This window comes from Scyliorhinus canicula, chromosome 10 (assembly GCF_902713615.1).
Source record: "Scyliorhinus canicula chromosome 10, sScyCan1.1, whole genome shotgun sequence".
NCBI lineage: Eukaryota > Metazoa > Chordata > Chondrichthyes > Carcharhiniformes > Scyliorhinidae > Scyliorhinus > Scyliorhinus canicula.
This window is the reverse complement of record NC_052155.1, coordinates 169,744,043-169,770,314: the sequence shown is the minus strand read 5'-3', so window position 1 is coordinate 169,770,314 and position 26,272 is coordinate 169,744,043. Positions and strand designations below refer to the sequence as shown.

Below are 26,272 nucleotides of genomic sequence, written 5' to 3'. Positions count from 1 at the left end.
GGCTTTGAAAGCAGACCAAGGCAGGCTAGCAGCACTGTTCAATTCCCGTACCGGCCTCCCCGAGCAGGCGCCGGAATGTGACGACTCGGGGATTTTCACAGTTACTTAATTTGAAGCCTACTTGTGCCGATAAGCGATTTTCATTTCATTTTCATTTCATGTTCACTATCATTTCATTTCAATTTAGCGTGGCCAATCCACCTACCCTGCACATCGTTGGGTTGTGGGGGTGAGATCCACACAGTCAGAGAATGGGCAAACTCCACATGGGACAGTGACCCAAGGCTGGGATCGAACCCAGTCCTCAGCGCCGTACGGCAGAAGTGCTAACCACTGCGCCACCATGCCGCCCTATTTGAGATGAAAGATGCGTGGATTTTATTCTTGTGTAGTAACCGTCGGGAGTTCCATTATGCGGACTGTGGCCCATGAAAGCAAAACTCATGTGTTTCTTTTTCTTTTTCTAACAGCTCTTTTTGAATAAACCTGTGAGCAACATGTCTTTAGTTTATGTTGTCTTATTCTGTCTTAAATTAAAAACTGCAGCAGCCATGTCTGTCTGAATGCAAATGACTCATGCTAAGTAACTCCAGAGTCATTTTTGCAATATATTTACTGAACACAACAGGGAAGGTTTTAAGGATGTTTTTTTTTGTTTGTTCCCAGTTTAGGGTGTTCGGGGTGATGGATGTGGGGTGGGAGGGAAGAAAGACGCAAGATAGTGTGACCTGGTTTCACCTTAAGTTGAAATTGGTTCTCACCACTTTGGCAGAATTTACGGGCAGGCTCCCCATGTCAACACATTTAACTTGAGTTGATTGCAAAACAGTGGACGTTCTGTGTGAGCTTGAGCTTCCTGGTAGTTCATTGCTGGCATGTGTTCCAAACTAGCCGGAGAGTCTCGAGCAGTCAACTTCATAAGCTGTGGGGGAGGAAAGACACAGAGAAGAGAGAAGGGTTATGTGACGATAGATGCCTTATTTTACAGGAATTTTATTTTTTTAAAATCCTGTTGATTTTTCTCATTCCACCAGTGGAAAACGCTTTCGTTGTTTAAACTCAGCAAATTTCCCATTACAAATTGGCTTTTGTAATGGACTTTATTTATAGCTTTTACTTCAGAAAGGATGTGCTGTAGCAACACCCATGCACCTTTTTGGATGTCACCATATTGCTTGGCTTGCTACTACACAGTTTCCTTACTGTCTGCACATTGTGTTTCATAACATACGTTAGCTATTGCCAAGCATCTGCTATCTATTTCTAGTCATTTCATGTCGGGTTTGGTTTACAGCCAGTATTCGCTTGTTAATGCCTGGAATTTTGTTCTCTTCGAGTTGGTTCCAAATCTCCTTATTTAACAGATGCAGTTTATCAGCCAAAACTGTCATCTCTGTTCTTTCTGATTTTTGCCTTACGGCTCTGGATTGGGAGGTTTAAATTGGAAAGCCGTCTCTTGTGGGCGTAGGTGACAATTTGACCAATTAATGCAGTGGATAATCGTTACTAATTCTCAGTTGCCTCTTGCCGACCTGTTCCAATCTCTCTGAGACTCCTACCACTGACTTGATTAGCATTCCCAGCAATGATGGATGTTCATTCTGTTCTGGGGAGGAACCTTTGAATTATAGTCGTAAATATCAGCATTTTTCAGAAGGTAGTGAGTTCAAGCTGTACTCAGATTTTTAGTTTGTGATCTAAATTAGCATTTCAATAAAGGACTGAAGGGATACTGCATTGTCTTTTAAATTGAATGTTAAGCTAAATCCCTGTTGTTTAGGTGGGAATAAAATTAATTAGGGATGTTCTGAGTATATGAAAAGCACCGTGTGAGTGCAAATTCCTTCTATCACTTTGCACTTGTTCTGTTACCTCACTATTTTGTCCTCCATCTCAGTTTTGCATTCTAATTCTCTCAATTTCAGACGCATTCATTGTCCTTTTTTGCTCGTTCTTTTTCTTGATAAACTTTTTCTTGCTTTCGCAATCACCTTCTTATCGCTTTGCTCTCTGCCATGCGCACTTTTTTTTCCTGCATACGCACTCCCATTTGCTTTGCACTTGGATAAATCACGCTACTGATGAAGAGACGCTAGTAAAATCTGAGATCAGAAGAACTCTGCTGACCCAGATCAGGGAGAGAGTTGGAATTCTTTAGGCTCTGCCTTCAACACCACAATCCTGGACAAGCTCGTATCAAAGTTCCAAAACCTAGGACTTGGCTCCTCACTCTGCAACTGGATCCTTGATTTTCTGACCGATAGACCACAATCAGTAAGAATAAACAACACCTCCTCCTCCACCACAATAGTCCTCTATACCAAGCCCGTAAGGCTGCATACTTAGCCCTCTACTATACTCCCTATACACACATGGCTGCGTGGCAAAATTTGGCTCCAACTCCATCTACAAATTTGCTGACGACACGACCGTAGTGGGTCGGTCCTCGAACAACAAGTCAGAATACAGGAGGGAGATAGAGAACCTAAATGGAGTGGTGTAACAACAACAATCTCTCCCTCAATGCCAGCAAAACTAAAGAGCTGGTCATTGACTTCAGGAAGCAAAGTATTGTACACACCCCTGTCTGCATCAAAGAGGCCGAGGTGGTGATGGTTGACAGCTTCAAATTCCTATGTGTGCACATCACCAAAAAACTGCCCTGGACCCCACACACAGATGCTACGACCAAGAAAGCACGACAGCACCTACACTTTCTCAGGAAACTTAAGGAAATTTGGCATGTCCACATTTACAGGTGCACCATGGAAAGCATCCTGTCTGGCTGCATCACAGCCTAATATAGCAACTGCTCGGCCCAAGACCGCAAGAAACTTCAGAGTCGTGAACACCACCCAGTCCATCACACAAACCCGCCTCCCATCCATTGACACTGTCCACACTTCTCGCTGCCTGGGGAAAGCAGGCAGCATAATCAATGACTCCTCCCACCTGGCGTACTCGCTCTTCCATCTTCTTCCATCAGGCAGGAGATACAAAAGTCTGAGAATACACACGAACAGATTCAAAAACGGCTTCTTCCCCGCCGTTACCAGACTCCTAAATGACCCTCTTGTGGACTGATCTGATTAATACTACACTCCTGTATGCTTCACCCAATGCTGGTGTATTTACATTGTGTACCTTGTGTTTCCTTATTACGTTTTTATTTTATTTTCATGTACAAAACTGTTTGAGCTGCTCACAGAAAAATACTTTTCACTGTACCTCTGTACATGTGACCATAAACAAATCCAAATAAGGAATCCTGTTTTAGAAAGTCTTGTGTTGATGGAAAAGATGGATTGTAAAAGAGATTGAGGTAGACAATGTAAGGTCCTTCTAACAGTGGTACCGTGAGCACTGCTGCCTCACAGTACCAGGGACCCTGGTTCGATTCCAACCTTGGGGGACTCTGTGTGGAGTTTGCATGTTCTCCCCGTGTTCTGTGTGGGTTTCCTCTGGGTGCTCCGGTTTCCTCCACAGTTCAAAGATGTGCAGGCTAAATGGATTGGCCATGATCAATGGATCTAGATAGGGTGCTCTTTCGGAGGGTTGGTGCAGACTGGATGGGCTGAATGGCCTCCTTTTGCATTGTATAGCTTCTATGTTCTAAAGAGTCCCGCAATGTACCACCAATGAAGATGATCCATGCCTCGAGAACAAGATTAACATGGAGGTCCATGGTCACCAATGCCTACTTGGGCATAGTACCTGAAAAGAGCGAGAAAGATGGGATAATACCTTTGGCATGACTGCCTTGAAATGTTAATAGCCAAAGAATACAAATAGAGGGCAGCACGGTGGCGCAGTGGTTAGCCCTGTTGCCTCACGGCACTGAGGTCCAAGGTTCGATCCCGGCTCTGGGTCACTGTCGGTGTGAAGTTTGCACATTCTCCCCTTGTTTGCGTGGGTTTCGCCCCCACAACCCAAAAATGTGCAAGGTGCATTAATTGGCCACGCTAAAATGCCCCTTAAAATTGGAAAAAATGAATTGAGTATTCTAACTTTTTTTTAAAAAAAGAATACAAATAGCACCATTGAGGTTTGATTTAAGTGCAGTTACTGACTTAATTTTGCAAACCGTATCACTTTAGCCAATCATATCCTTTCTTATATTGCACACGGTCACCTTGTGACTTCCTTACTCATTACATTGGATCTACTTTACCTAAATCATTGTACGCTGTAGGAAGGGAGAGATGCCTTTCCATCCCACACCACAAAAATGTGTACGCGCTTATGGAAAAGGGCGACAAGGTAGCACAGTGATTAGCACTGTTGCTTCACAGCACCAGGGTCCCAGGTTCAGTTGCCAGCTTGGGTTACTGCCTGTGCGGAGTCTGCACGCTCTCCCTGTGTCTGCGTGGGTTTCCTCCGGGTGCTCCGGTTTCCTCCCACAAGTCCTAAAAGTCTTGCTGTCAGATGAATTGGATATTCTGAATTCTCCCTCTGTGCACCCCGAACAGGCGCCGGAATGTGGGGGCGAGGGAATTTTCACATTAACTTCATTGCAGTGTGAATGTAAGCCTACTTGTGACAATAAAGATTATTATTATTATTAGATTTTTGATTGATACGGTACTGCGTCCTTAAATAATATTGGTCCAGAGTTAGCTGTCATTAACCTGCTGTAGCTAAACAAACCGGTTACTGTTATATTTGGTTAACCTTGCCACCATGGTCATTGATCATCAACAAGAGGGTTCGTGTTTCGAGCAAGGCAGGAAACTTTAGTTGTTTTACACCCTTCTGACATAGTCAGTTTGTGTAGAGAAATGTGCATTATGAGAACTGTGACTCGCAAAGTTCCTCTGTGTGAGTATCAAACACTTTTATGGGAAGGTATGAAAGAGATCACTTCCCTACCACTGTAGAAAGGAGTGATGTTGGAGCTTGAATTAAGTTAACTAAAGGGATTTGTAAGTGATATTTTAAAAATGATGAGATTATCTTACTCCAATCTAAAAGATGGATGGGCGAGGGGGAATGACCCCTCGGGTTGTTTGCATGTTGTTTAGTTGTTTTTTAAAATAAACTTAGTGTACCCAATTCCTACTTTCCAATTAAGGGGCAAATTAGCGTGGCCAGTTCACCTACCCTGCACATCTTTGGGTTGTGGGGGCGAAACCCACGCAACACGGGGAGAATATGCAAACTCCACGCGGACAGTGACCCAGAGCCGGGATGTAACCTGGGACCTCAGTGCCGTGAGGCAATAGTGCTAACCACCGTGCTGCCCCGTTATTTAGTTCTGACAGGTCATCGAAGGGACAAAACTGAATTATCTCGAGAGGGGAAGACTTATCTTGCATTCGCAAGTTAGTCATATAGTGCTATTTGGGGTATAGAATTTCAAAGTCAAATGAGCTTTTCTCCATTTCCACAATGACTGACTAATGTGGCTAAGCCAGACAAACCTGAATTGTTCCATGTTCAGATGGGCAGCATGCAGAGGTTAGCACTATTACTTCACAGCTCCAGGGTCCCAGGTTCCATTCCTGGCTTCCGTCACTCCTCTGCGGAGTTCGCACGTTCTCCCCGTATCTGCGTGGGTTTCCTCTAGGTGCTCCGGTTTCCTCCCACAAGTCCCTGTTCCATGTTCAGATGGGTGGCATGCAGAGGTTAGCACTGTTACTTCACAGCTCCAGGCTCCCAGGTTCCATTCCTGGCTTGCATCACTCCTCTGCGGAGTTCGCACGTTCTCCCTGTATCTGCATGTATTTCCACTGGGTGCTCTGGTTTCCTCCCACAAGTCCCAAAAGACGTGCTGTTAGGTAACTTGGACATTCTGAATTCTCCCTCCGTGTACCCGAACAGACGCTGGAATGTGGCGACTAGGGGATTTTCACAGTAGCATTGCAGTGTTAATGTAAGCCTACTTGTGACAATAAAGATGATTATTATTATTCAGTCCTCACCCAGTGCTAGGTTGTCTGATCTCCGTTTAGGTGGCAGCTTTATTAAACCACTGGTTAAAGACCAGACCAGCAGTGTCCTACATTTTGATTTCCCCATCTAACTAACTAATCCTAGCCGAGGCTTTGTACCTGACTGTCGTTCATGTGAAAACCTCAGAACAACAATTACTGTGCTGTGCGTTACGTGGATTTCTGAAAATTGCATTAATATTTAATTTGTCAAGTATTCTACCAAAGTCACTTTTAAATTTCAATGCAATCGGACTGCACGGTGGCGCAGTGGTGAGTACTGCTGCCTCGCGGCACCGAGGTCCCAGATTCGATCCCGGCTCTGGGCCACTGTCTGTGTGGAGTTTGCACATCTTCCCCATGTTTGCCTGGGTTTCACCCCCACAACCCAAAGATGTGCAGGGTAGGTGGATTGGCCACGTCAAATATCGCCTTAGTTGGAAAAAATTAATTGGGTAGTCTAAATTTATATATTTTTTTTAATTAACGCAACCTTTTTTTTGACCAGCCTTTTTTCTCTTGTTGATCATGGTTTTTTCAAAAAACACAGTACCCAATTCTTTTCCAATTAAGGGGCAATTTAACGTGGCCATTTCACCTACCCTGCACATCTTTAGGTTATGGGAGTGAGACCCGAGCAGGCACGGGGAGAATGTGAAAACTCCACATGGACTGTGATCCGGGGCCAGGATCGAACCCGGGTCCTCAGCAACCTGAGGCAGCAGTGCTAACCACTGCGCTACCGTGCCGCTGCCTTGTTGATCGTTTTTAATTGGTGTTTCAGTGTGTGGCAATTAGGAATCCATGCCCATAAAATGACTTTCCAATCTCACCTGGGGAAAAAAAATACAGTGCCTCGCCAAAAATAGGAGTATATCAGAAATGTAGCTTGTTTTTTATTCATTCATGGAATGTGGGCATTGCAGGCTGTGCCAGCATTCATTGTCCGTTCTATTCACTAATTATACCTCTGATGCTATAAACATCATTGTAAGCTGGGCACAGACTTTCCATCCTGGCTGGAGATTGGCATGGAGTAACCTGAATTAGGAAGAATACTCATGGGGATTTTACAAAAATGCAAAGTAAATGTATTCTATTGTTGCGAGCAGCAAACTGACATGAAAAGCAAGATCTGTACATTGATAGTTTTGGAGGCTTGAAGTTTTCAATTTGACTGTAGCGAATTTTTAGTGGTGAAAGAACATTTTGCCCCGTGTTTGTGTGGGTTTTGCCCCCACAACCCAAAGATGTGCAGGGTAGGTGGAGTGGCCACGCTAACCACATCCTCTTAACAGGACCATTATCTTATGAAGTGAGTGCACAAAACAGGATTTTGAGGAAACGTGGACGAGCTGCAAGAATCGGAGTCCTCCCAAGAGCCAGTGTTACAATCTGGTTGGTTGTTGCCAACTGCCCAAGAAGTGAAATTTCCAGTCTGCCTGTGACAGGCCAAGAGTATTGTTCTGACTGAAACAGAAGAGGTTGAAGCATCAGCTCCAGAAGGGGGACCTAGTGTCACAGTTTCTATAGAAAGTACCCCAACAGAAGCATCCCAGTCGGGGGTGTTGCGCTGCTCTATGAGGAAGCGGAAGCCATCAAAGAGACTGATTAAAAATATTCATTGTTGTAAATTGTGGGGCACTGTACAAGTTAACTATCATTCTGTATGGTAAGGAACTTTAGAGGGGGAGGGATATAGTAGCTGGCCACCTGTAAGGGGCGATCTCTTGAAGGGTCATGCAAACCACTCATGAAATCAGTAACTAGCGCATTGGATTTTCCGAGCAGGTGTAGGCATCCGTTGGATCCAGGAGGTAGACTGGCAGCATCGAAGTTGCACTTCTCAGTAAGTAGCATGCTGTGTAAATGTTTGTTGTTTGTACCAACTGGTGGAGCCAAGTTACTGCATCACCATAACAGACTAAAAACACAATTGTCCAGACTATTTTCTTTTACTTTAAACTGCTGAATGGAAAACCCCCACCTTTTTCTTATTTTCAACACAACCAAACAAATCCGCTATCAGCTGTACATTTTTGCTGTCCTTCAAATAGACATACAATTCTTCCAGAATTGGTCCAAAATGATTCTCGGCTCCCAAGGTTTCTCAGCCTGGTAACTTCTAACCACAGAACTGTCTTTTGTGGTGGGAGTATTACTGCAGATTCTCCCTCTAGTATAAGCTAGATGAATCTTCTTGCCTTATTTTTACTCCTCACTAATTTGGTCTTTTCAGTCTGATCCACTCGCATTCTAGAGTGATGAACCGTGGTGTCTTTCTGCCTATTGCTGCTGCTCTCTCCCAACAGATTAACCTGAATGGGATATTCAGTGTATTTTGGGGAAACCTGTAACCTGATATCATGGCTTCCTCTGTTATCTTCCCATCTCAAAGTCATCACCATAACAGCTTGAATCACATGGGCCTTTTATCCAGGTAGAGTTGATGGTTGATGAGATTGGATTGGTTTATTGTCACGGTGTACCGAGGCACAGTGAAAAGTAATTTTCTGCGAGCAGCTCAAACAGTTCATCAAGTACGTGAAAATAAAAAAATACATAATAGGGCAACACAAGTAACACAATGTAAATACATAGCCACCAGCACCAGGTGAAGCATACAGGAATGTAGTATTAATCAGATCAGTCCATCAGATGGTGGTTTAGGAATCTGGTAACAGCGGGAAAGAGGCTGTTTTTGAATCTGTTTGTGCGTGTTCTCAGACTTCTGTATCTCCTGCCCAATGGAAGAGAGATCAACTTGCTTTCGCCTTGAAATTAAGCGGACACTTTAAAACACTATTGTTTACAACCTGACATTTTCTACACTTTTCTGGGACTTTGGATAGTCACAGTCTATCCATAGTTAGCACAATGGCTGCTGCTGTTGTTGTCAATTTCACCTTCTGCCCAGTAAAATAATCTGCCCCCTCCCTTTAAACTCGAACAATCAAACCACCCAGGCTTGCTGACTAGCAGACTTCCGAGCAGGTTACATGGCCCCTTCATTTTGCCTTCAATTGTAAACACAGTCCCCAAAACATCCTAATCTCATAAATCTCACTAACAAGGCCAGGAACTGATCTAAACATAGATGCTTTATGTCACACCTTTTATATAAGATTTGTACACTTCTATTTTCTACCTTGTGTAAAATTCTGGCAACGTTTTTGATAAGTGAATCTTTTTTTTGGCATTTACTAAAGGCTTGTGTGGAAATTGGGGTGAATTAATACTGTGCAGTATTAAATAATTTGTCAAAACTCATTACAAGGAGACCCAAACGTCAACGGGGCATGGAGTCTGACATATTTGAGTACCGTTTTATCAGTTGGATTATTCCAATTTAATGCACAGAATTTTACCAATAGCACAAACAAAATCTTGAAGAATAAACTGTAAAGGAGAAGTAACGCAGATGTACATCGTATTAAGGAAGTAAAATGAAGAAGTGAAAATAGCGATTAGAGATGTTGAAGTGGATTTGCATTTCTGCAGAAGAATCTAAAACATTGCTTTGCATTTTACAAATTGATTCATAATGAAAATATCATAAGGCAATATGCTCCCAAAAAATGACTCGAGGGCGCAGTACGCCTGTTTGTAGGCTAGGTGCTTGCGCCAGGGGGAAAACCTGAGTGATTCCCGCTGGCATTCGGAGCACTAAAGAGGCTAGATTCAGTTCATGCAAATGGTCAATCTCTGCCCACGTGAATCTAGCAGGATTCCCGATTCCCCAGGCAAGTGATTCGCTGGGGTCGGGAATCACCTGTTCTCCTTGACGAGAGCTCCCCTTAGCATAGACTCATTCCAGTCAAGGAGATGGCTGCAAAGGGAGCTGCACCAAGATTCCTAGATGCAGACATCGGCAAGTCTGCATCAACACCAAGCCCATGTCCTGTCCCAAGCCTGGGGTGAGGTGGCAGATTCAGTAAGTACTGGCAGTGTTATCGTGGAGGACCTGCCTGCAATGCCGCAAGAAGGTATATGACCTCTTTTGAGTTGCCAGGGTAAGTATCCATCTATATGCCCCTGGCATCACTCCCAGCCCTAACCTCTGGCATCTGACCCTAAACACCTGCAACCCTCTAACACACCACCTGCCAGCATCCCCCTACGAACCCACCAACCCAGGAATCCCCAGCATAATGCATCGCCTCTGTGGTTAGGTGCCTTGCCCACACATGCCATCTGCGATAGCGGGTGCACACACGCACACGGACGCATGAGAAGATTAGCGGAAGCTTGGCGGATCCAAAGTTCTTTGTCTCCCAGGATCTCCACCAGACGAAGTCAGGCCGTCTGGTGCTGAAGGCCCCGTCCAACCCCATAAGATCACCCCAGAGGCCTCCGAGGAGGACACGACTTCTCGGCACTCCAGCACCTTCCACCAATGCAGAAAATCATCTCGGTGGAAAATGTTAGCGGACAGGCTTCTGATGAGCACCACACATATGCTGTAGAACATCAGGTGGAGGTAGGAACTTCCAAAGTAGTGGCCAGTCGGAGGGCTGCCCGGTCCCAGGGAACAGTTGCCCCCAAGCCAGATGTTGCGCCTTGGAAAAGGTTATCCCTTCAATGGTGCAGATTCAAATTCACATCAGACTTTACAGGAGGGGTTGTCAGCAACATTCCAGAGCTTGCAAGTCCAACTGGAGGGGTTCAATAGCCTTCAGGCGCAGGAGATGGTGCTGGCATTTTATTGATGCCTATGACTGAGGTGCAGGACATAGGTGCCCAGTCTCTCACGAACATGTCCCAGACGCAGGTGGACATTTCAGCTGTGTTCCTGAGCTTGGTCCAGTCACAAACGGCCATGGCCAGCCATGGCAGAGGGCATTGAGATGATTGGTTGTACTTTGAATGACATATATCGGACATAGAGACATGTCCAAGGCACTGAGGGATCTGGCCCACTCTCATAGGGAAATGTTCCAGTAACAGAGCATTGGTTCAAAGAATGGCAGGCCTCCAGAACTGGCATCAAATGGCGTTGAGACCTCTGGAGCTCACTCCAGCTGTCCCTCCATCCTATGGAGTAGCCTGGAGCCAATGAGCACCCTGAGGGAGGAGGAAGTGATGGAGCCTGTTAAGGATCCTCCCACCACGGTGGTGCATGGCCCTTCTGAAACCACCCCCCTCCGACACTAGCGCATGTCCTGAGCAGCGGGCAGAATAGGCTAACACGTCATCACCTGTGACATCGAAAGGTGGACCAGACCCCTTCTCAAGAAGACGGGAATCAGATTTTCTCAGATGATGAGGAGCACCAGAGCTCACCTCACAGCAAGTCGCCAACAGTCTCCATCCTGTAGACACTGCCAACCCAGTCCAATAAGCATAGTGTGATGTTATAACCCTGGGGGGGGGGGGGGGGGGGAAGCACGGGGGGGGGGGGGGGGGGGAAGCACGGGGGGGGGGGGGGAAGCACAGGGTGCGTGAAGAGGACCAGTGTTGTGGAAAAATGGGTGGGAAGGTGTGGTTGGAGGACAAGGGGGCTGATGGTAATGGAGCTGTCTGTCTATGGGCCTCTTATCTGGACTCTGAGGCTCTCCCTGGTGTGATAGCCCTATATGACCCTGACCGTGTATGATATGTATAAGCAATCATGTAAACAGTAATGTATATGACCTCCAACCAGTAGGTGGCAGTGGCAGTAGAGAACAACCACGTGACTCTTACCTCGGACTCTGGAGATAGTCAGCATAGTGGATAATCATATTTGTAGTACCTCTTGGTTAGTCTTTTAAAGTTGTTAGTTTTTTGTATATACTTTTCATAGTTATCTAACCCACGCATTTATTTAATAATAAACATTTAACTAGTCAAAAACTAGATGTTCTCCTGTGCATGATTCCTACTGGTCAAGCACCAGAACCTAACACCGTGGTCTGTCGAGCCTGCTCAGTGTCCTCCTCCGGATCCTCCTGCACTGTCTCTCGTGGCCCTTCTCGTCTGATGAGGGCTCATGTTCCTCCTTCAACATGTTGACCCACTGCTGCATCAAGTTGTGAAGCATGCAGCAGACCAGCATGATGTGCAAGACCCTCCTGTGGCTATATTGGAAAGCTCTGCCAATATGGTCCAGACAGCAGAACCGCATCTTGAGCAGCCCAGTCCACTGCTCAATAACTCGCCTGGTTGCTAAGTGGCTTCACTGCAACAGTTCTCTGCTCCAGTTTGAGGCCTCTGCACAGGCCTCAGTGGGTAAACTTGTAGCTGAGTAGCCAACTCCTCATACAAGGGAGTGCCTTGAAAGTGCCGGGATCCGAATGTATTATGTATGCTGCTGGATAGTGTGCACATATGTACATGATGCGCAGTTGATGATCGCACACCAGCTACACGTTTAAGGAGTGAAACCCCTTCCTGTTAAGGGCACCCCTGTTGAGCCGGGGCTTGTAGAGCGACGTGCCATCGATTGGCACAGTGGTGAGCACTGCTGCCTCACAATGCCAGGGACCCTACAGCACAGCACCATATCTTGGCCCAATCCCCCACCCTATCCCTGCAACCTCTCAATGTTTGCCCATTTAGCATGGCAGATCCTCCTTAACTGCACATTTTTGAACTGAGGTAACCGGAGAACCCGGCGGTAACCCGCACAGGGAGAATGTGCAAACTCCACACAGACGGTCACATTGATGTGACACTGCAGCTCTGTCCCCATCATCTGTCCCCTTGCCCTGAAAATCTTCAATCCTCACAATCCCTCCTGTAAAAATGGGGAGCCAGTGGCTACAACAAAGGATGTTTGCGTTGGGCAATGTGTCCGTTCTCCTGGGTTTCCCAGGGTGTCAAATGGGGGGGTTCTCATTGAGCTTTGTGCTTTCTTGACAGAACTGTGGCAGCTACTTGTGTGGTGGAGATGTTCATAGACAGCTGGCATGCAGCTCTATCTTAAGTTGAAGTGAGGGCACTGTCTAAAGATGGTTGTTTTTGAGAGATGTGAGCCTCTGCTGGGAACTTTGCAGCAATGAGATATGCTTTTTTTTTGTTATGAATTTTTAGAGTACCAATTCTATTTTTTTTTCCAATTAAGGGGCAATATAGCATGGCCAATCCACCTATCCTGCACATCGGTTGTGGGGTTGAGACCCATGCTGACGGGGGGGAGAATGTGCAAACTCCACAAGGACAGTAACCCGGGGCTGGGATCGAACCAGAATCCTTGGCGCCGTGAGGCTGCAGCGCTAACCACTGCACCACCATGCCACCCTCAGCAATGATATATGCAGTCAGTGTTTAACACAGAGGTTGTGCCAGAAAGCAGTTCACGTCTCCTGGGCGGGTCCGATATTCATAAACGAATACTGTATGAGTAATACTGTATAATACAAATGGGGCTACATTGATCTGTGGGGCCAGGAGAAGTCGCCAGAGCCTTGCGAGAGCATTTGCTGACTGATTCAACATTGAAGTCTTTACTCTGATGGGAGCTGTCTGCCAAAGAGGATTTCAGCAGTTACTGGTGCATCCATTATTTGTGTGAACAAAGCTCGGCTACCCCTCTGCTTCATCTGCCGCGGAGCTGTGCATCTGAGTCCAATGAGATCCTAGACTTTCCCAAAAGAGGAAACATCCTCTCCGCATCTACCCCGTCAAGTCCTCTGAGAATCCTACGGGCGAGATCCTCCCAAAAGGGAACACTGAACGAGTTTAGCCGCGTGTTTCCCGGCGCTCGGTGTGTTGAGAAACACATGGCTATTCAACTCAACGTGACTCGAGTTATATAAGGGGCCTAAACAGGGAACGTCTGGCCAAAGCCGCACATAGCCCCGTTTTGTCAGGTGGGGAGCTCCGCTCGCTGGATCTCCCCAGTGTCCCAATCTCCGAGGCCCCCCGACGAAGCGATCCCCAATTGCATTGGATCTCGCGAGGCATTTCGAGTCGAATAGATGCCGGAAACAGGGTGTCTCAGCTTTTATCAACCATGCTGCGCCACGACGTACAGCTTTTCTGGCGCAGCATGGCCATTGGATTGCGCCCTATATGTCTCAATAAGGTCACGCCTCATTCATTCTTCTAAACGGCAATGAGTACAGGTCCAACCTACTTAACCTCTCATAAGAAAATCCTTTTATAACCAGATCAACAGCGCAAACCTTCTGGACTGCCTCCAATGTCAATATACCTTCCTTTGGATAAGGTGACCAAAATCCTTCACGGTATTCCAGGTGTAGTCAAACTAGTTCTAGCTACCACTGAACTGCCCAGTTGATGAGGATTAATTATGAAAAAAGAACCCAGCAAATCAAGTAAACAAATCCCTTCAGTTCACCTATCCCAACAAAATTAGCATTCTCAAACTGACCAACAGAACTGCAAAGATCATTATGTCTTTTATTCTTTGGCTATAATATGCGCTCTGTGGCCTGCGGAACCTTCCACTCGATTGGAAATAATGTTCTGCGAATTTATAGCTAATGGTTTCAAGGTGAGAGGGGGAAAGTTTGAGGGAGATGTGCGTGGAAAGTTTTTTACGCAGAGTGTGGTGGGTGCCTGGAACGCTTTGCCAGCGGAGGTGGTAGAGGCGGGCATGATGGCATCATTTGAGATGCATCTGGACAGATATATGAATGGGCGGGGAACAGAAGGAAGTAGATCCTTGGAAAATAGGCGACAGGTTTAGATAAAGGATCTGTATCGGTGCAGGCTGGGAGGGCCGAAGGGCCTGTTCCTGTGCTGTAATTTTCTTTGTTCTCTTGAACCTTTCCTTCACAAATATGTTTCAGACACCCTTGTGTGCCTTGTTCCAGTTGGAATTATCTGCCTGGGTCTAAAGAACAGGTATCACCAGACTGCTTGTTCATATAGGCCATTGCAGTAATAACTAAGCCTGCTGTTGCCAAATCTCTTTACCATCACCATTTTCTGGCAGTTAATAGCAGTTTGGAGGCCTGGTTGTTTCACTTCATCACCTGGCACAAATTGTCAAACTCTAACCTATTATTCGCTAATTGAGCACACACTAGGCTCAAACTTGTAATCCTCTGATTACTGTGGTCCAGCTAATCACTGTTTTAAGCATTTGAGTTGTCTAAGGTACACTAACTAATGACATGCACAATGGAAAACCAATAGAAAAACTTATTTAAAATGTTTTTCAAAATTTAGAGTACCCAATTCTTTTTTTTCCCAATTAATGGGCAATTTTGCGCGGCCAATCCACCTACCCTGCACATCTTTGGGTTATGGAGGTGAGACACTGGCAGACATGGGGAGAATGTGCAAACTCCACATGGACAGTGACCTGGGGCCAGGATCGAACCTGGGTCCTCAGCGCTGAAGGCAGCAATGTTAACCACTGCGCCACCATGCAGCCCCAGCATTTATCACTTTCAACAGATAATGAAGGCAATTGTGTCATTTTGGGAGGGAGGAAAACCATTGAGAATCCCGCCGGCTGTTCAGGCATTTTGTTGGAGCTTGGGGAGATTCTCACTGAATTCTCCCACACTGAGAATTTATTTTCGGAGTGGGGATCTAAAGATGCCGACAAGGCCTGCTTCTCCGAGATCGGGGTGCCCAGATCTCAAAGTTAAGTTGAAGGTCCCTCCACACGTCCCCACCCACAGACTTCACGACCTCTGCAGACATGGGCCACACCCCCAACCCTTGATGCTGGAAGGGCAACCTCCTAGCCCCTCATCACTAAATATCCACGCCACCCACCCCTCTCCACCACACAGACATATGAGGTTGACCAACTTCCCCCTCCGCCAATCCATCCTCACCTCATCGGGACCCCCTGTCTCCCAAGTGAGTGATACCTTGTTATGGGATCATCTAGGGCCCCACCTCTTGGCACTGGCACCCCGGCAGTGCGGGGCAGTGAATTCTGAAAGCTAGGGGACTCTGGCCTCGAATAGGCTGAGCATATTTAAATTAGTTTAAAGACTCATTTAAATATGAGCCTGGTTCATGTCCAGGAGGGGCGTGAACCAGATCATGTCAGACGCTGTGAGCCAGGAGCATCACGCTCCATTTGCCGCCCAGTGTGAACCCTGGGAATAGCAGGAGGTGTACCAGGCACAACGGGACATTCGAACAGGGCCCAAAAACTTTTTTCTATTCGGGTCAGATGACTTTTTCTTGCCCAATAAGAAATTTCTATGCAATCAGTTTTTTTGCTAGTGAGTTCCTTCCCAGGGAGCATTATGCACAGCCCTGTTGTTGCCAGAATACTTAACATCTTTCACCAGCCCTGAAACTGTGCTTTCCTGCACAATACGTTTATAGCGTTCTGTCTCTAACCTTTCTGATGATGAAAGCTTTGAGAATTCTTTTGCATTCTGATCCATTATAAGTTAGCGGGCTTTCTGAAAGAAGGGGACTTTGCTGGAGCCTCCTTTTAAATAAGTTCTATTCCACTTTTTTTTAAAATTGAAGAGTTCTAATGAATCAAAATAGAAAATGAAATCATAGCAAGGAAATCTGTGGAAACAAACAGGACTTTTTATTTAAAGCCGCATTGTTCTTTCATGAACTGCTGCCCTATGGTGTACTTTTATGCTAGATGCACTACCATATTTAGGGGGTAAATTGTCAGCATCTGGTGTTTTGGAATACTAAAGTCAGCAAATTGAATTTGGTGAATAAGCCAAGTTTATTTTGTGTTTGGAGACTGTTTGGCAGTTAGGGTGGGTTCCAGTCTTTTAAACGAAATTAACAAGATTTATTTATTTTCTTCTCAGATATTTGGATCCCTTGGAGGATAAAATGCTTATGGAAAGTAGTGGTGGTGTCACGCTATTGTACAGCCAGGTAAGGGAAATAGATTTCATAGAATTTACAGTGCAGAAGGAGGCCATTTGACCCATCGAGTCTGCAACGGCTCTTGGAAAGAGCACCCTACCCAAGCCCACATCTCCACCCTATCCCTATAACGTAGTAACCCCACCCAACACCAATTGGACAGCAATTTGGACACTAAAGGCAATTTAGCATGGCTAATCTGCCTAACCTGCACATCTTTGGACTGTGGGAGGAAACCGGAGCACCCGGAGGAAACCCACGCACACACTGGGAGAATGTGCAGACTCCGCACAGACAGTGACCCAGCCGGGAATCGAACCTGGGACCCTGGAGCTGTGAAGCAATTGTTTTTTTTATAAATTTAGGGTACCCAATTCATTTTTTCCAATTAAGGGACAATTTAGCGTGGCCAATCCACCTACACTGCACATCTTTGGGTTGTGGGGGCGAAACCCACACAAACACAGGAAGCAATTGTGCTAACCACTGTACTACCGTACTGCCCAATCCTCTGTGGAAATCTGTAGCAGTGTCGTTAACGCTCAGGTTGTGAATGTAACCATCTTGGGTGAGCTCCAATTGAGCTTTACCACTACATGACTATGTAAGAAATGTTGAGCAAAAGGCCATTCAGCTCACCAAGCTTGTTTGTTCCACAGGCCAGGCACAAATGCTACGGAGCAGCCTTCAATATTCTGCAACTGATAACTAGCCTTCCTTAATACTGCTTAAAAAAAACATAAGCCATGAGATTTTTTTTATTAATAAATTTAGAGTACCCAATTAATTTTTTTCCAATTAAGGGGCAATTTAGCGTGTTCAATCCACTTACCTTGCACATCTTTGGGTTGTCGGGGTGCAACCCACACAAACATTGGGAGAATGTGCAAACTCCACACAGACAGCGACCCTTGGCCGGAATCGAACCTGGGGTCTCGGCACTGTGAGGCAGCAGGTCTAACACACTGCGCCACTGTGCTGCCCGAGATTTTATTTCTCTTACTCCCAAGTATCAAAATTGTTGGACATCAATTTAACATCGTCTCAAGGCGCAAGGCTACCAAATGTGACCATGGTTTGCACCATGGTGGTCAACTCTCTGTTAAAGATTTCTGTTGTGACTCGGGAGCCCAACTCTGGCATGACAGTCTCTGCCGAAATTGCTACAAGTGATGACAGTGGGGTGAAAAGGTGCAAGCTTCGCTGCCCTGTGTTTTCCCTGAGCCCATTTCTTCCCTGTCGGCTGACCTTTCAGTATCTCTTCGCCTCTTCCAATGCCCCTTCAAACTTTCTGCCTCCAGAGGACATCACTGTCTGCATCTGTTTCCCAATTGCCTGTGTTGATGTCTTGCTATTTTTATATCTTGCTTGAAAGTCCCCTTTCAGCAGTTATGGGCATCGAGCAGCTCTTGGTCCATTGACTAGTTCATGTGCAAAAGATTTTTGGGTATCATCAGTAAATGGAGAGAAACTACTAGAGCTTTGCTGCTACCAAGAGCTTTATGTAACTTGCGCTTCCTTTCAGAACAAGGTGTCCAAGATCAGGACATTGGCACTAACTAGATGTGACTCTTTCAACAACAATCTCAACACAAGCAGCCAGCACAGCTCTGTCTGCGATACAGATCATTCCCTGGTGTGCACCAGGGTTAGAATGTAACCATTGAAGCATTTTCATTTTAACAATACAACCTAAATTACTAACTACCCTCAGTTGTGTTGTGTAGATGACGACGTGCCCATTTCTATTCTGGAATGCAGCAAACATGTGATAGATTTTCCACTGTTGCTAACTTTACCAATAAAGTAGACAGTAACGTTAAACTGTAAAATCTAATCTATGCAATGAAAGTTTGATCATCCATATCTATGTTTATTTGTATAACTTTCATACTGGAAACACAAATTAAATTTGAATGAAGCTGTTGTGCGAGCCACACAGCATGCCTGTGCACGTAGTTATAAGACATAAGACCTTATGTTTTAAACATCTGTTTAAGGCACATGTGCAATCTCGTGGGGGAGGAGTTTCCATTGGGTTGTGCTGGGTTTTTTCAGTGTGTTTCACCCAAAACGACCAAATCAGCACGAACGATTGTGGAATTCTAAGTACAAACATTTCTTTCTGTGCAAATCGTGCTTCTGCTGTGTTTTTTTTCCCAAAAACAAAATCACGCTAGAAGCCGGCCCTACTTAGAAAACTAACCACAATCAGGGTCAAATTCATCACCATTGTGAGTCCTGCTAATTGTGTCTGTATGCAGAACTTCGAGAAGGCTCTTTAAAATTAAGCTACTTTTATGTTCTAAAAACTTCAATCTTTATTACTCACTATGCAACTGACTACTACAACCACTTATAGCACCATCAACATAATGAAATGTGCCAGAGTGTTTAGTTTACACCAATGAAAGCAGTAAATAGTTCTATAAAGTTTCTTAAAGTCAGTTTTCAGTTATTTATTCTAGTTACTCTCAGGTGATGATCGACATTAAAAACGGCTTATTTTTCATAGAGCTATTTTCAAATGTATCATTAAAACTGTGCCAGGTTACCAGTCTTGACCATATCAAAGGATATTTTTTCATGCAAAATTTTTTTAATTTAAAAGTTTAAGTTCCAAAACTGACCAATTGAGCTGGTTCATGGCACATTTTACATTGGGTAACATACAAATACGATAGAGTGGAAGCTTGAGGAATAAAGACACTTCTGAAAACTACCACAATTTGCGCCCAAGCGGATGCTCTGGGTCATACGATGGTTGTCAAAATCCACTTTTCAGTTTGTACTATTTGAAGCTCTGAAGATTGATGTCATGTAATCGATAATTAGGTGTTAATTATTTGTCAGTTTATTGGTTGTGTCACTGAATATATGACTTGCTGCTGGTGTGAAGACCAGGCAGATCTTCACTGCACCTGTTCAGAAAGCTTGCAGTAAATTGCCTTCAGAAAGATTATGAAATATAAACAGCAGGAATTGTCCTCCCCTCTCTCTTCCCCATTCCAATTTCAGGCTACATATGAGCTGGATAGAGGTTGGACTACTCCTACTCCAGAGCTGAACCAGAAGCTGAAAACTTTCCAAGACGCTGAAATGAAGAGAGAGGTAAAAATGAGCTTAATTCAACGGGTTGGAATTTGCTGACACAACTATCTTTTGTCAACAATGTATTATTAACAAATAAGTTGGCATAATTCACCCCGCTGTCATTTCATCTTGGTTTACTCATCAATTTGACACTGAATTCACCTTCTATTTATTGCCCACTTAAAGCCTCAGTCGGTAGCAGGATGGGAACTCCATCCACGAGCCTTGCCAACCAGACTAAATCGGTGAAGAAGCAGTGAGATGCACATCTGCCACCCTCCTGCCCAGATAAATGTCCACCCTTTAAATTCCGCCCACTGTATTTTTTTGGTTCCTGCACCAAGCACCCTAACCACTGACTTCAGCCCTCTCCTTGGCAACCGCCTGAGACTAAACCTGCCTGTTCACAATCTTGCTGTCATATTTGAACCCCCAAGATGACCTTCAACATCACTAAGATTGCCTATTTTCACCTCCGTAACACCACCAGACTTCGCCACTGTCTCAACTCATCTACTACTGAAACTCTCATTGATGCCTTTGTTACTTCTCGACTCAACTATTCCAACCTGGCTGCTCTCCCACGTTCTCACCTACACAAACTTAAGCTCATCTAAAACGCTGCTGCTCATACCTTATTTCACATCGAGTCGTGTTCACCTATCACCTTTGTGACATTAGCTCCCAGCTTAGTAATGCCTCCATTTTAAAACTTTCCACTTTCTCCCCCAAATTCCTCCATGGCCTCACCCCCTTCCTATCTCTATAATCTCTCCCAGCCCCATACCCTCTGAGATATATGCTCTCCACCAATTCTGGCCTCTTAAGCATTAAACTATGCCTCCAAACTCAAACAGCTTTTAAGAAGACAAGAAGGAAACTAATTGGATATTATGTTTTGTATTTAAAAGCAACAGATTTCTCATTGGCACATTCCTCAGCACTCTAACTTTATGCTCCAATAACACTCCAGAAACCCGACACCATCCAGAACCAGCAGCCCGCTTGATTGCTGCTCCTTCCACAAATTTTCAATCCCTCCACCACTGACTTACTTGGCAGCCGTGTGTACCATTTACAAGATGCACTGCAGGAACTCACCAAGCCTCCTTGGGCAGTACCTTCCTAACCCATGACCACAACCATCTAGAAGGACAAAAGTAGCAGATACCTGGGAACACCCCGACTTGAAGGTTCTTCTCCAAGTCACTCATCATCCCAACTTGGAAAAATATCACCGTTCTTTCAGTCGCTGGGTTCAGATCCCTAACAGCACGGTGGGTGTACCTACACCTCCAGGACCATAGTGGTTCAAGAAGGCAGCTCACCACCTCCTTCTCTTGGGTAATTAACATAAATGCTTGGCCTAGTCAGCAATTCCCCCACGTACCGTAAAAAAAGTGAAGAGCAATCTTTGCAATGGACCTTCCTTGTGATTTGATGTCACCATTGTTGACTTCAGAAGCTGAGGTCCTACGGTCTGGAATTCCCTCCCTGAACTCCTCTGCCCTTCATTCCTCCTCTACGATACCCCATTAAAACCTTTTGGTCATCTGTCCTATTACTACTTTGTGGCTTTGTGCCAAACTGTGAAACACGTTGGACCATCTTAGTTTGTTAAAGGTGCCATACAAATGTACAAGTTGTTGTTCATTTGCCAGCAACTTTGGCTAAGCTGTCAAGAACATCAGAGAGCATTTATATATTAATCATTGTTTACTTATCCCTCAGTTCCTTGAATCTATAGGGAAAGCAAAGTTCTATGGGTATGTACTGTTTGAGGCCTGCAGCTGTGATTACCCAGAACCCAATACCCCTGCTGTTGTTCGGGTGGGTAGTGATGAAATTAACTGCTGCACCCAGTTGTCAAGTAATCGCTTCAAAGAGATCAGCTTCAAGGTGAACAGAATAAGATGCTGGAAGATCAGTCTGCAGGCGAGTAATATTTTCTTACATTTTTCGGCCTAATTTGATCAAATATTTCTCTGTCAGGCAGATCTTGGTAGAAGATTGTTTAAAATATCAGCAAGCTATGTCCTTATAAGGATCATTTTGTATTTCTGGTGAATTTTATTGACCTTCTTGTGAAATTTTGGCCTAATATTTTCCCCAATGCTTTATTTACCATTCTATTTTTATTGCTGCTGCATCCTGCGAAAAACAGTGTTTCTTTACCCTTTCCAGAAGATTTTGAAATAGACACAGGTTGAATTGTCAAAGCTTTTATTTCAGGCAAGGCTGCAATTTATTTAAATCTATTAACGGAGCATGAGTGTTCAAAGTTTATTTGACTGTTGGAAGATAAAACCGAGATTTGTTTTTGTAGAGAATTAGTTGTTTATTGTGTTTAAACAAGTAGCCACCTTTTTGAGGCTTAAGCAACTGTTTAAATACCAAATACTTGGAAATTGTATACACAATGAACATTTACTCGGGGACAGGATTTTGAACAAGTACAAACTGGTCAAAGAGAGACAAGCTAGCTTTGTGAACGATAGGTCACGTATGACTAATTTAGTTGATTCTTTTGAGAAGGTTACCGATGTGGGGGATAGAGGACTGTCCATGATTGTTGTCTACATGCACTTCCAGAAGGCATCTGATACGATTCCAAACAAGAGAATATCAAAAGCATTGAGTGCACAGAATTGGAATCAGCCTTGTGACATTGGTTGGTGTTTGGTTAGGAGATGGGGCATATCTCAAGGATGTCTCATTGGCAGGAACTTGACATATGCTGTTCTCCAGGAACTCTAAAGGGATGGCGGAAAGCAGGCAAAATTGAAACGAGGTGCAGTACCATGGCTGGTACATAGAACATAGAACAGTACAGCACAGAACAGGCCCTTCGGCCCTCGATGTTGTGCCGAGCAATGATCACCCTACTTAAACCCACGTAACCCGTATACCCGTAACCCAACAATCCCCCCATTAACCTTACACTACGGGCAATTTAGCATAGCCAATCCACCTAACCCGCACATCTTTGGACTGTGGGAGGAAACCGGAGCACCCGGAGGAAACCCACGCACACTCGGGGAGGACGTGCAGACTCCACACAGACAGTGACCCAGCTGGGAATCGAACCTGGGACCCTGGAGCTGTGAAGCATTGATGCTAACCACCATGCTACCGTGAGGCCCCGGTAGTAAGGGCAGGTTGAGACCTCCAGACCCATGAATAACATGAGTTACTTCTCTTGTTTGAATGATCATGATGTGGAGATGCCGGCGTTGGACTGGGGTGAGCACAGTAAGAAGTCTTACAACACCAGGTTAAAGTCCAACAGGTTTGTTTCAAACACCAGCTTTCGGAGCGCAGCTCCTTCTTCAGGTGACTGGAGAGGTATGATCCAGAAGCATTTATATAGACAAAGTCAGCGATGCCGGACAATGCTTGGAATGTGAGAATTTGCAGGTAATCAAATCGTTACAGATCCAGAGAGAGGGATAATCACAGGTTAAAGAGGTGTGAATTGTCTCAAGCCAGAACAGTTGGTGGAATTTTGCAAGTCCAGGCCAGATGGTGGGGGGTGGATGTAATGTGACATGAATCCAAGATCCCGGTTGAGGCCGCACTCATGCGTGCGGAACTTAGCGATAAGTTTTTGCTCGCCAATTCTGCGTTGTCGCGTGTCTTGAAGGCCGCCTTGAAGAACGCTTACCCGGAGATCCGAGGCTGAATGCCCTTGACTGCTGAAGTGTTCCCCGACTGGAAGGGAACATTCCTGCCTGGTGATTGTCACACGGTGCCCGTTCATTCGTTGTCGCAGTGTCTGCATGGTCTCGCCAATGTACCACGCTTCGGGGCATCCTTTCCTGCAGCGTATGAGGTAGACTACATTGGTCGAGTCGCACGAGTATGTGCCGCGTATCTGTGGGTGGTGTTTCCACGTGTAATGGTGGTATCCAAGTCGATGATCTGGCATGTCTTGCAGAGATTACCCTGGCAGGGTTGTGTGGTGTTGTGGTCGCTGTTCTGAAGGCTGGATAATTTGCTGCAAACAATGGTTTGTTTGAGGTTGCGTGGTTGTTTGAAGGCCAGTAGTGGGGGTGTGGGGATGACAATGTGCGACATTGGCGGGCTGATTTAAATCTCCTCGCCGTTAAATTTTAAAAAAATAAAGTAGATTATAGTTTTTCTTTTAAATCAGTCCTTGTTGACACAAGAGTTCCTGAAATATTTGGAGCATGGCTCTGAGGATATTCCGGCATCTCTGAATATCCATTTAAAATGATCTGAAATGAGCATTAGACCCCTTGCATATATTAATGAAGGGTATAATGCCTGGTTTAGGACTCCTGTCAGAAACCTATAAAAGCTGGGCATGTGCCAGGCACGCTGGCCTTCGTTTTCCAGGTTCTTGCTGTGGCGTAGCCAGCAGATCTTAACATGCTAAGTTCTTCAATTACCTTTAATATAAAATTAGGAGAAGCAGAGATTCCACTTTGACATTGCTGCTTTTCTGATTGAAAATAGAACCATTGTTACGAACATATGAAATAGGAGCAGAACAGAAATAGGCCATTCGGCCCCTTGAGCCTTCTCTACCATTCAGTAAGATCAAGGCTGATCTGTTTCGGGCTGCAAATTCCACATCCTTACCTACCCCCAATATTCTTCGATTCCCTTGACTGTCTACCTCCAGCTTGCAAAATATTCAATGATCCCACCTCCACTGCCTTCTGAGGCAGAGTTCCAAAGTCGCACAACCTTCTGAGAAAAAAATGATTATCCTCATCCCTGTCCTTAAAAGGGTGACCCCTAATTTTAAAACCGTGCTCCTTGACCACCACCTACCATTCTTAAAAATTTCAATTACCCCTTCAGATTTTGCACAATTTATTTTATTTCTCAAAAGCTTGAGTTTGACAAATGTGATTCAATGACGTCAAACCCTGGGGCTGGTTTAGCTCACTGGGCTAAATCGCTGGCTTTTAAAGCAGACCAAGCAGGCCAGCAGCACGGACGGTTCGATTCCCGTACCAGCCTCCCCGGACAGGCGCCGGAATGTGGCGACTAGGGGCTTTTCACAGTAACTTCATTGAAGCCTACTCGTGACAATAAGCAATTTTCATTTCATTTCATTTCAAACCCCTCTCCTATTCTACTATCCTTCTGCTCTTTCACATTACTCCAATTCACTCATCACTCACTCCCTACCACCCCACTCTTCACCATTGACAATTGCTATTTTCTCCCTGACTGACCTCTAACCATCCTCCACAACTTTCCACAGCCCTATACTTAATATCCTCCCTCTCCCAATACTTTTAAAAAACATTTCCAATTATAGGGCATTTAGTGTGGCCAATCCACCTGCTGCATATCTTTGGATTGTGGGGGTGAGGCCCACGCAGACACGGGGAGAATGTGCAAACTCCACACGGACAGTGACCCAAGGCCAGGATCGAACCCGGGTCCCCGGTGCTGTGAGGCTGCAGGGCCAACCACTGCGACCTCTCTCGCTGTGCCCTCTCGCAATACTAATTGCACCTAATTCTCCCACCCACTAACCCAACCTCTCATTACATTAGTCTCCCTAGTTACTCACTGCTAATTGCTTCTCCTTCCCCCCCCCCCCCAACCTACTGTTTTTGTCCCCCCCCCCCCCACCTTTTGTACTCTAACCAACCAAATTTTCGAGACCTGCCCTGAACCCAGCACTCATCATTGCTTCTCACTTCCCCAACTATTTAGCCATTTCCTACACCCCATTCAAATCCTTACACCCAGTGCAAACTTCCAGGAAACAATGCCCTCTTCTTCCAAGAACAATGCCACAACAAATCCACTTCCTCACAAGAAAGCTAAAAGCATATCCTCGGGATACACATGGGCAATGCCACAGGTGCTAATGTGGGCAGGTGGGGGCGGACTTGGTAAATCCTGAAGGTTGTTTCAATACAGAATTATGATGATGGACCAAATCTCTCAAAGTGCTGGTTTGAATTATGCAAGAGAAGACGTCTCTGATTTAACATCTGAATTTGCATTTTCATGGTAGCCTTGATTAGCACAACAGCTGTCTAAAACATGGTGGGTTGGAGAAAAATGAGTTTGACATTCAGAATTTGTTTTTAGTCATATCAGATTCTGATGTTATGTTGAGGGCTTTGCTTTCAGTGTGAAGAAATTTTTAACACCGCAGGGCAGCGCGGTGGCACAGTGGTTATCACTGCAGCTTCACAGCACCAGGGACTCGGGTGACCGTGGAGTTTGCACTTTCTCCCCGTGTCTGCATGGGTTTCCTCCTCGTGCTCCAGTCTCCTCCAACATTCCGAAGATGTGCAGGTTAGGTGGGATTACAGGGAAGGTCGGGGGAGTGGGCCTAGATAGGATCCTCTTTCAGAGGGTTGAGGTGGACACGATGGGCCGAATAGCCACCTCCTGCACTGTAGGAATTCTACTCTATAATTCAGTTTGTGGAGTCCAGATGCAATGATAAAGTGCAACCCCAATGACTTGCTGCTCATCAGAGTTTAGCT

At 45.3% G+C, this 26,272-nt stretch overlaps 1 protein-coding gene across 4 annotated transcripts in view; it reads left to right on the top strand.

Annotated features, from left to right (window-relative positions):
- LOC119972768 (sorting nexin-31-like) overlaps positions 1-26,272 on the top strand; it is a 149,741-nt gene that overhangs the window by 86,771 nt on the left and 36,698 nt on the right. For all 4 annotated transcript variants that reach the window (XM_038810113.1, XM_038810109.1, XM_038810112.1 and 1 more), the window contains 3 exons: positions 16,631-16,700; positions 19,710-19,802; positions 21,516-21,719. In XM_038810113.1, the coding sequence (XP_038666041.1) occupies positions 16,631-16,700; positions 19,710-19,802; positions 21,516-21,719 (367 nt within the window). The remainder of the gene's footprint in view (positions 1-16,630; positions 16,701-19,709; positions 19,803-21,515; positions 21,720-26,272) is intronic.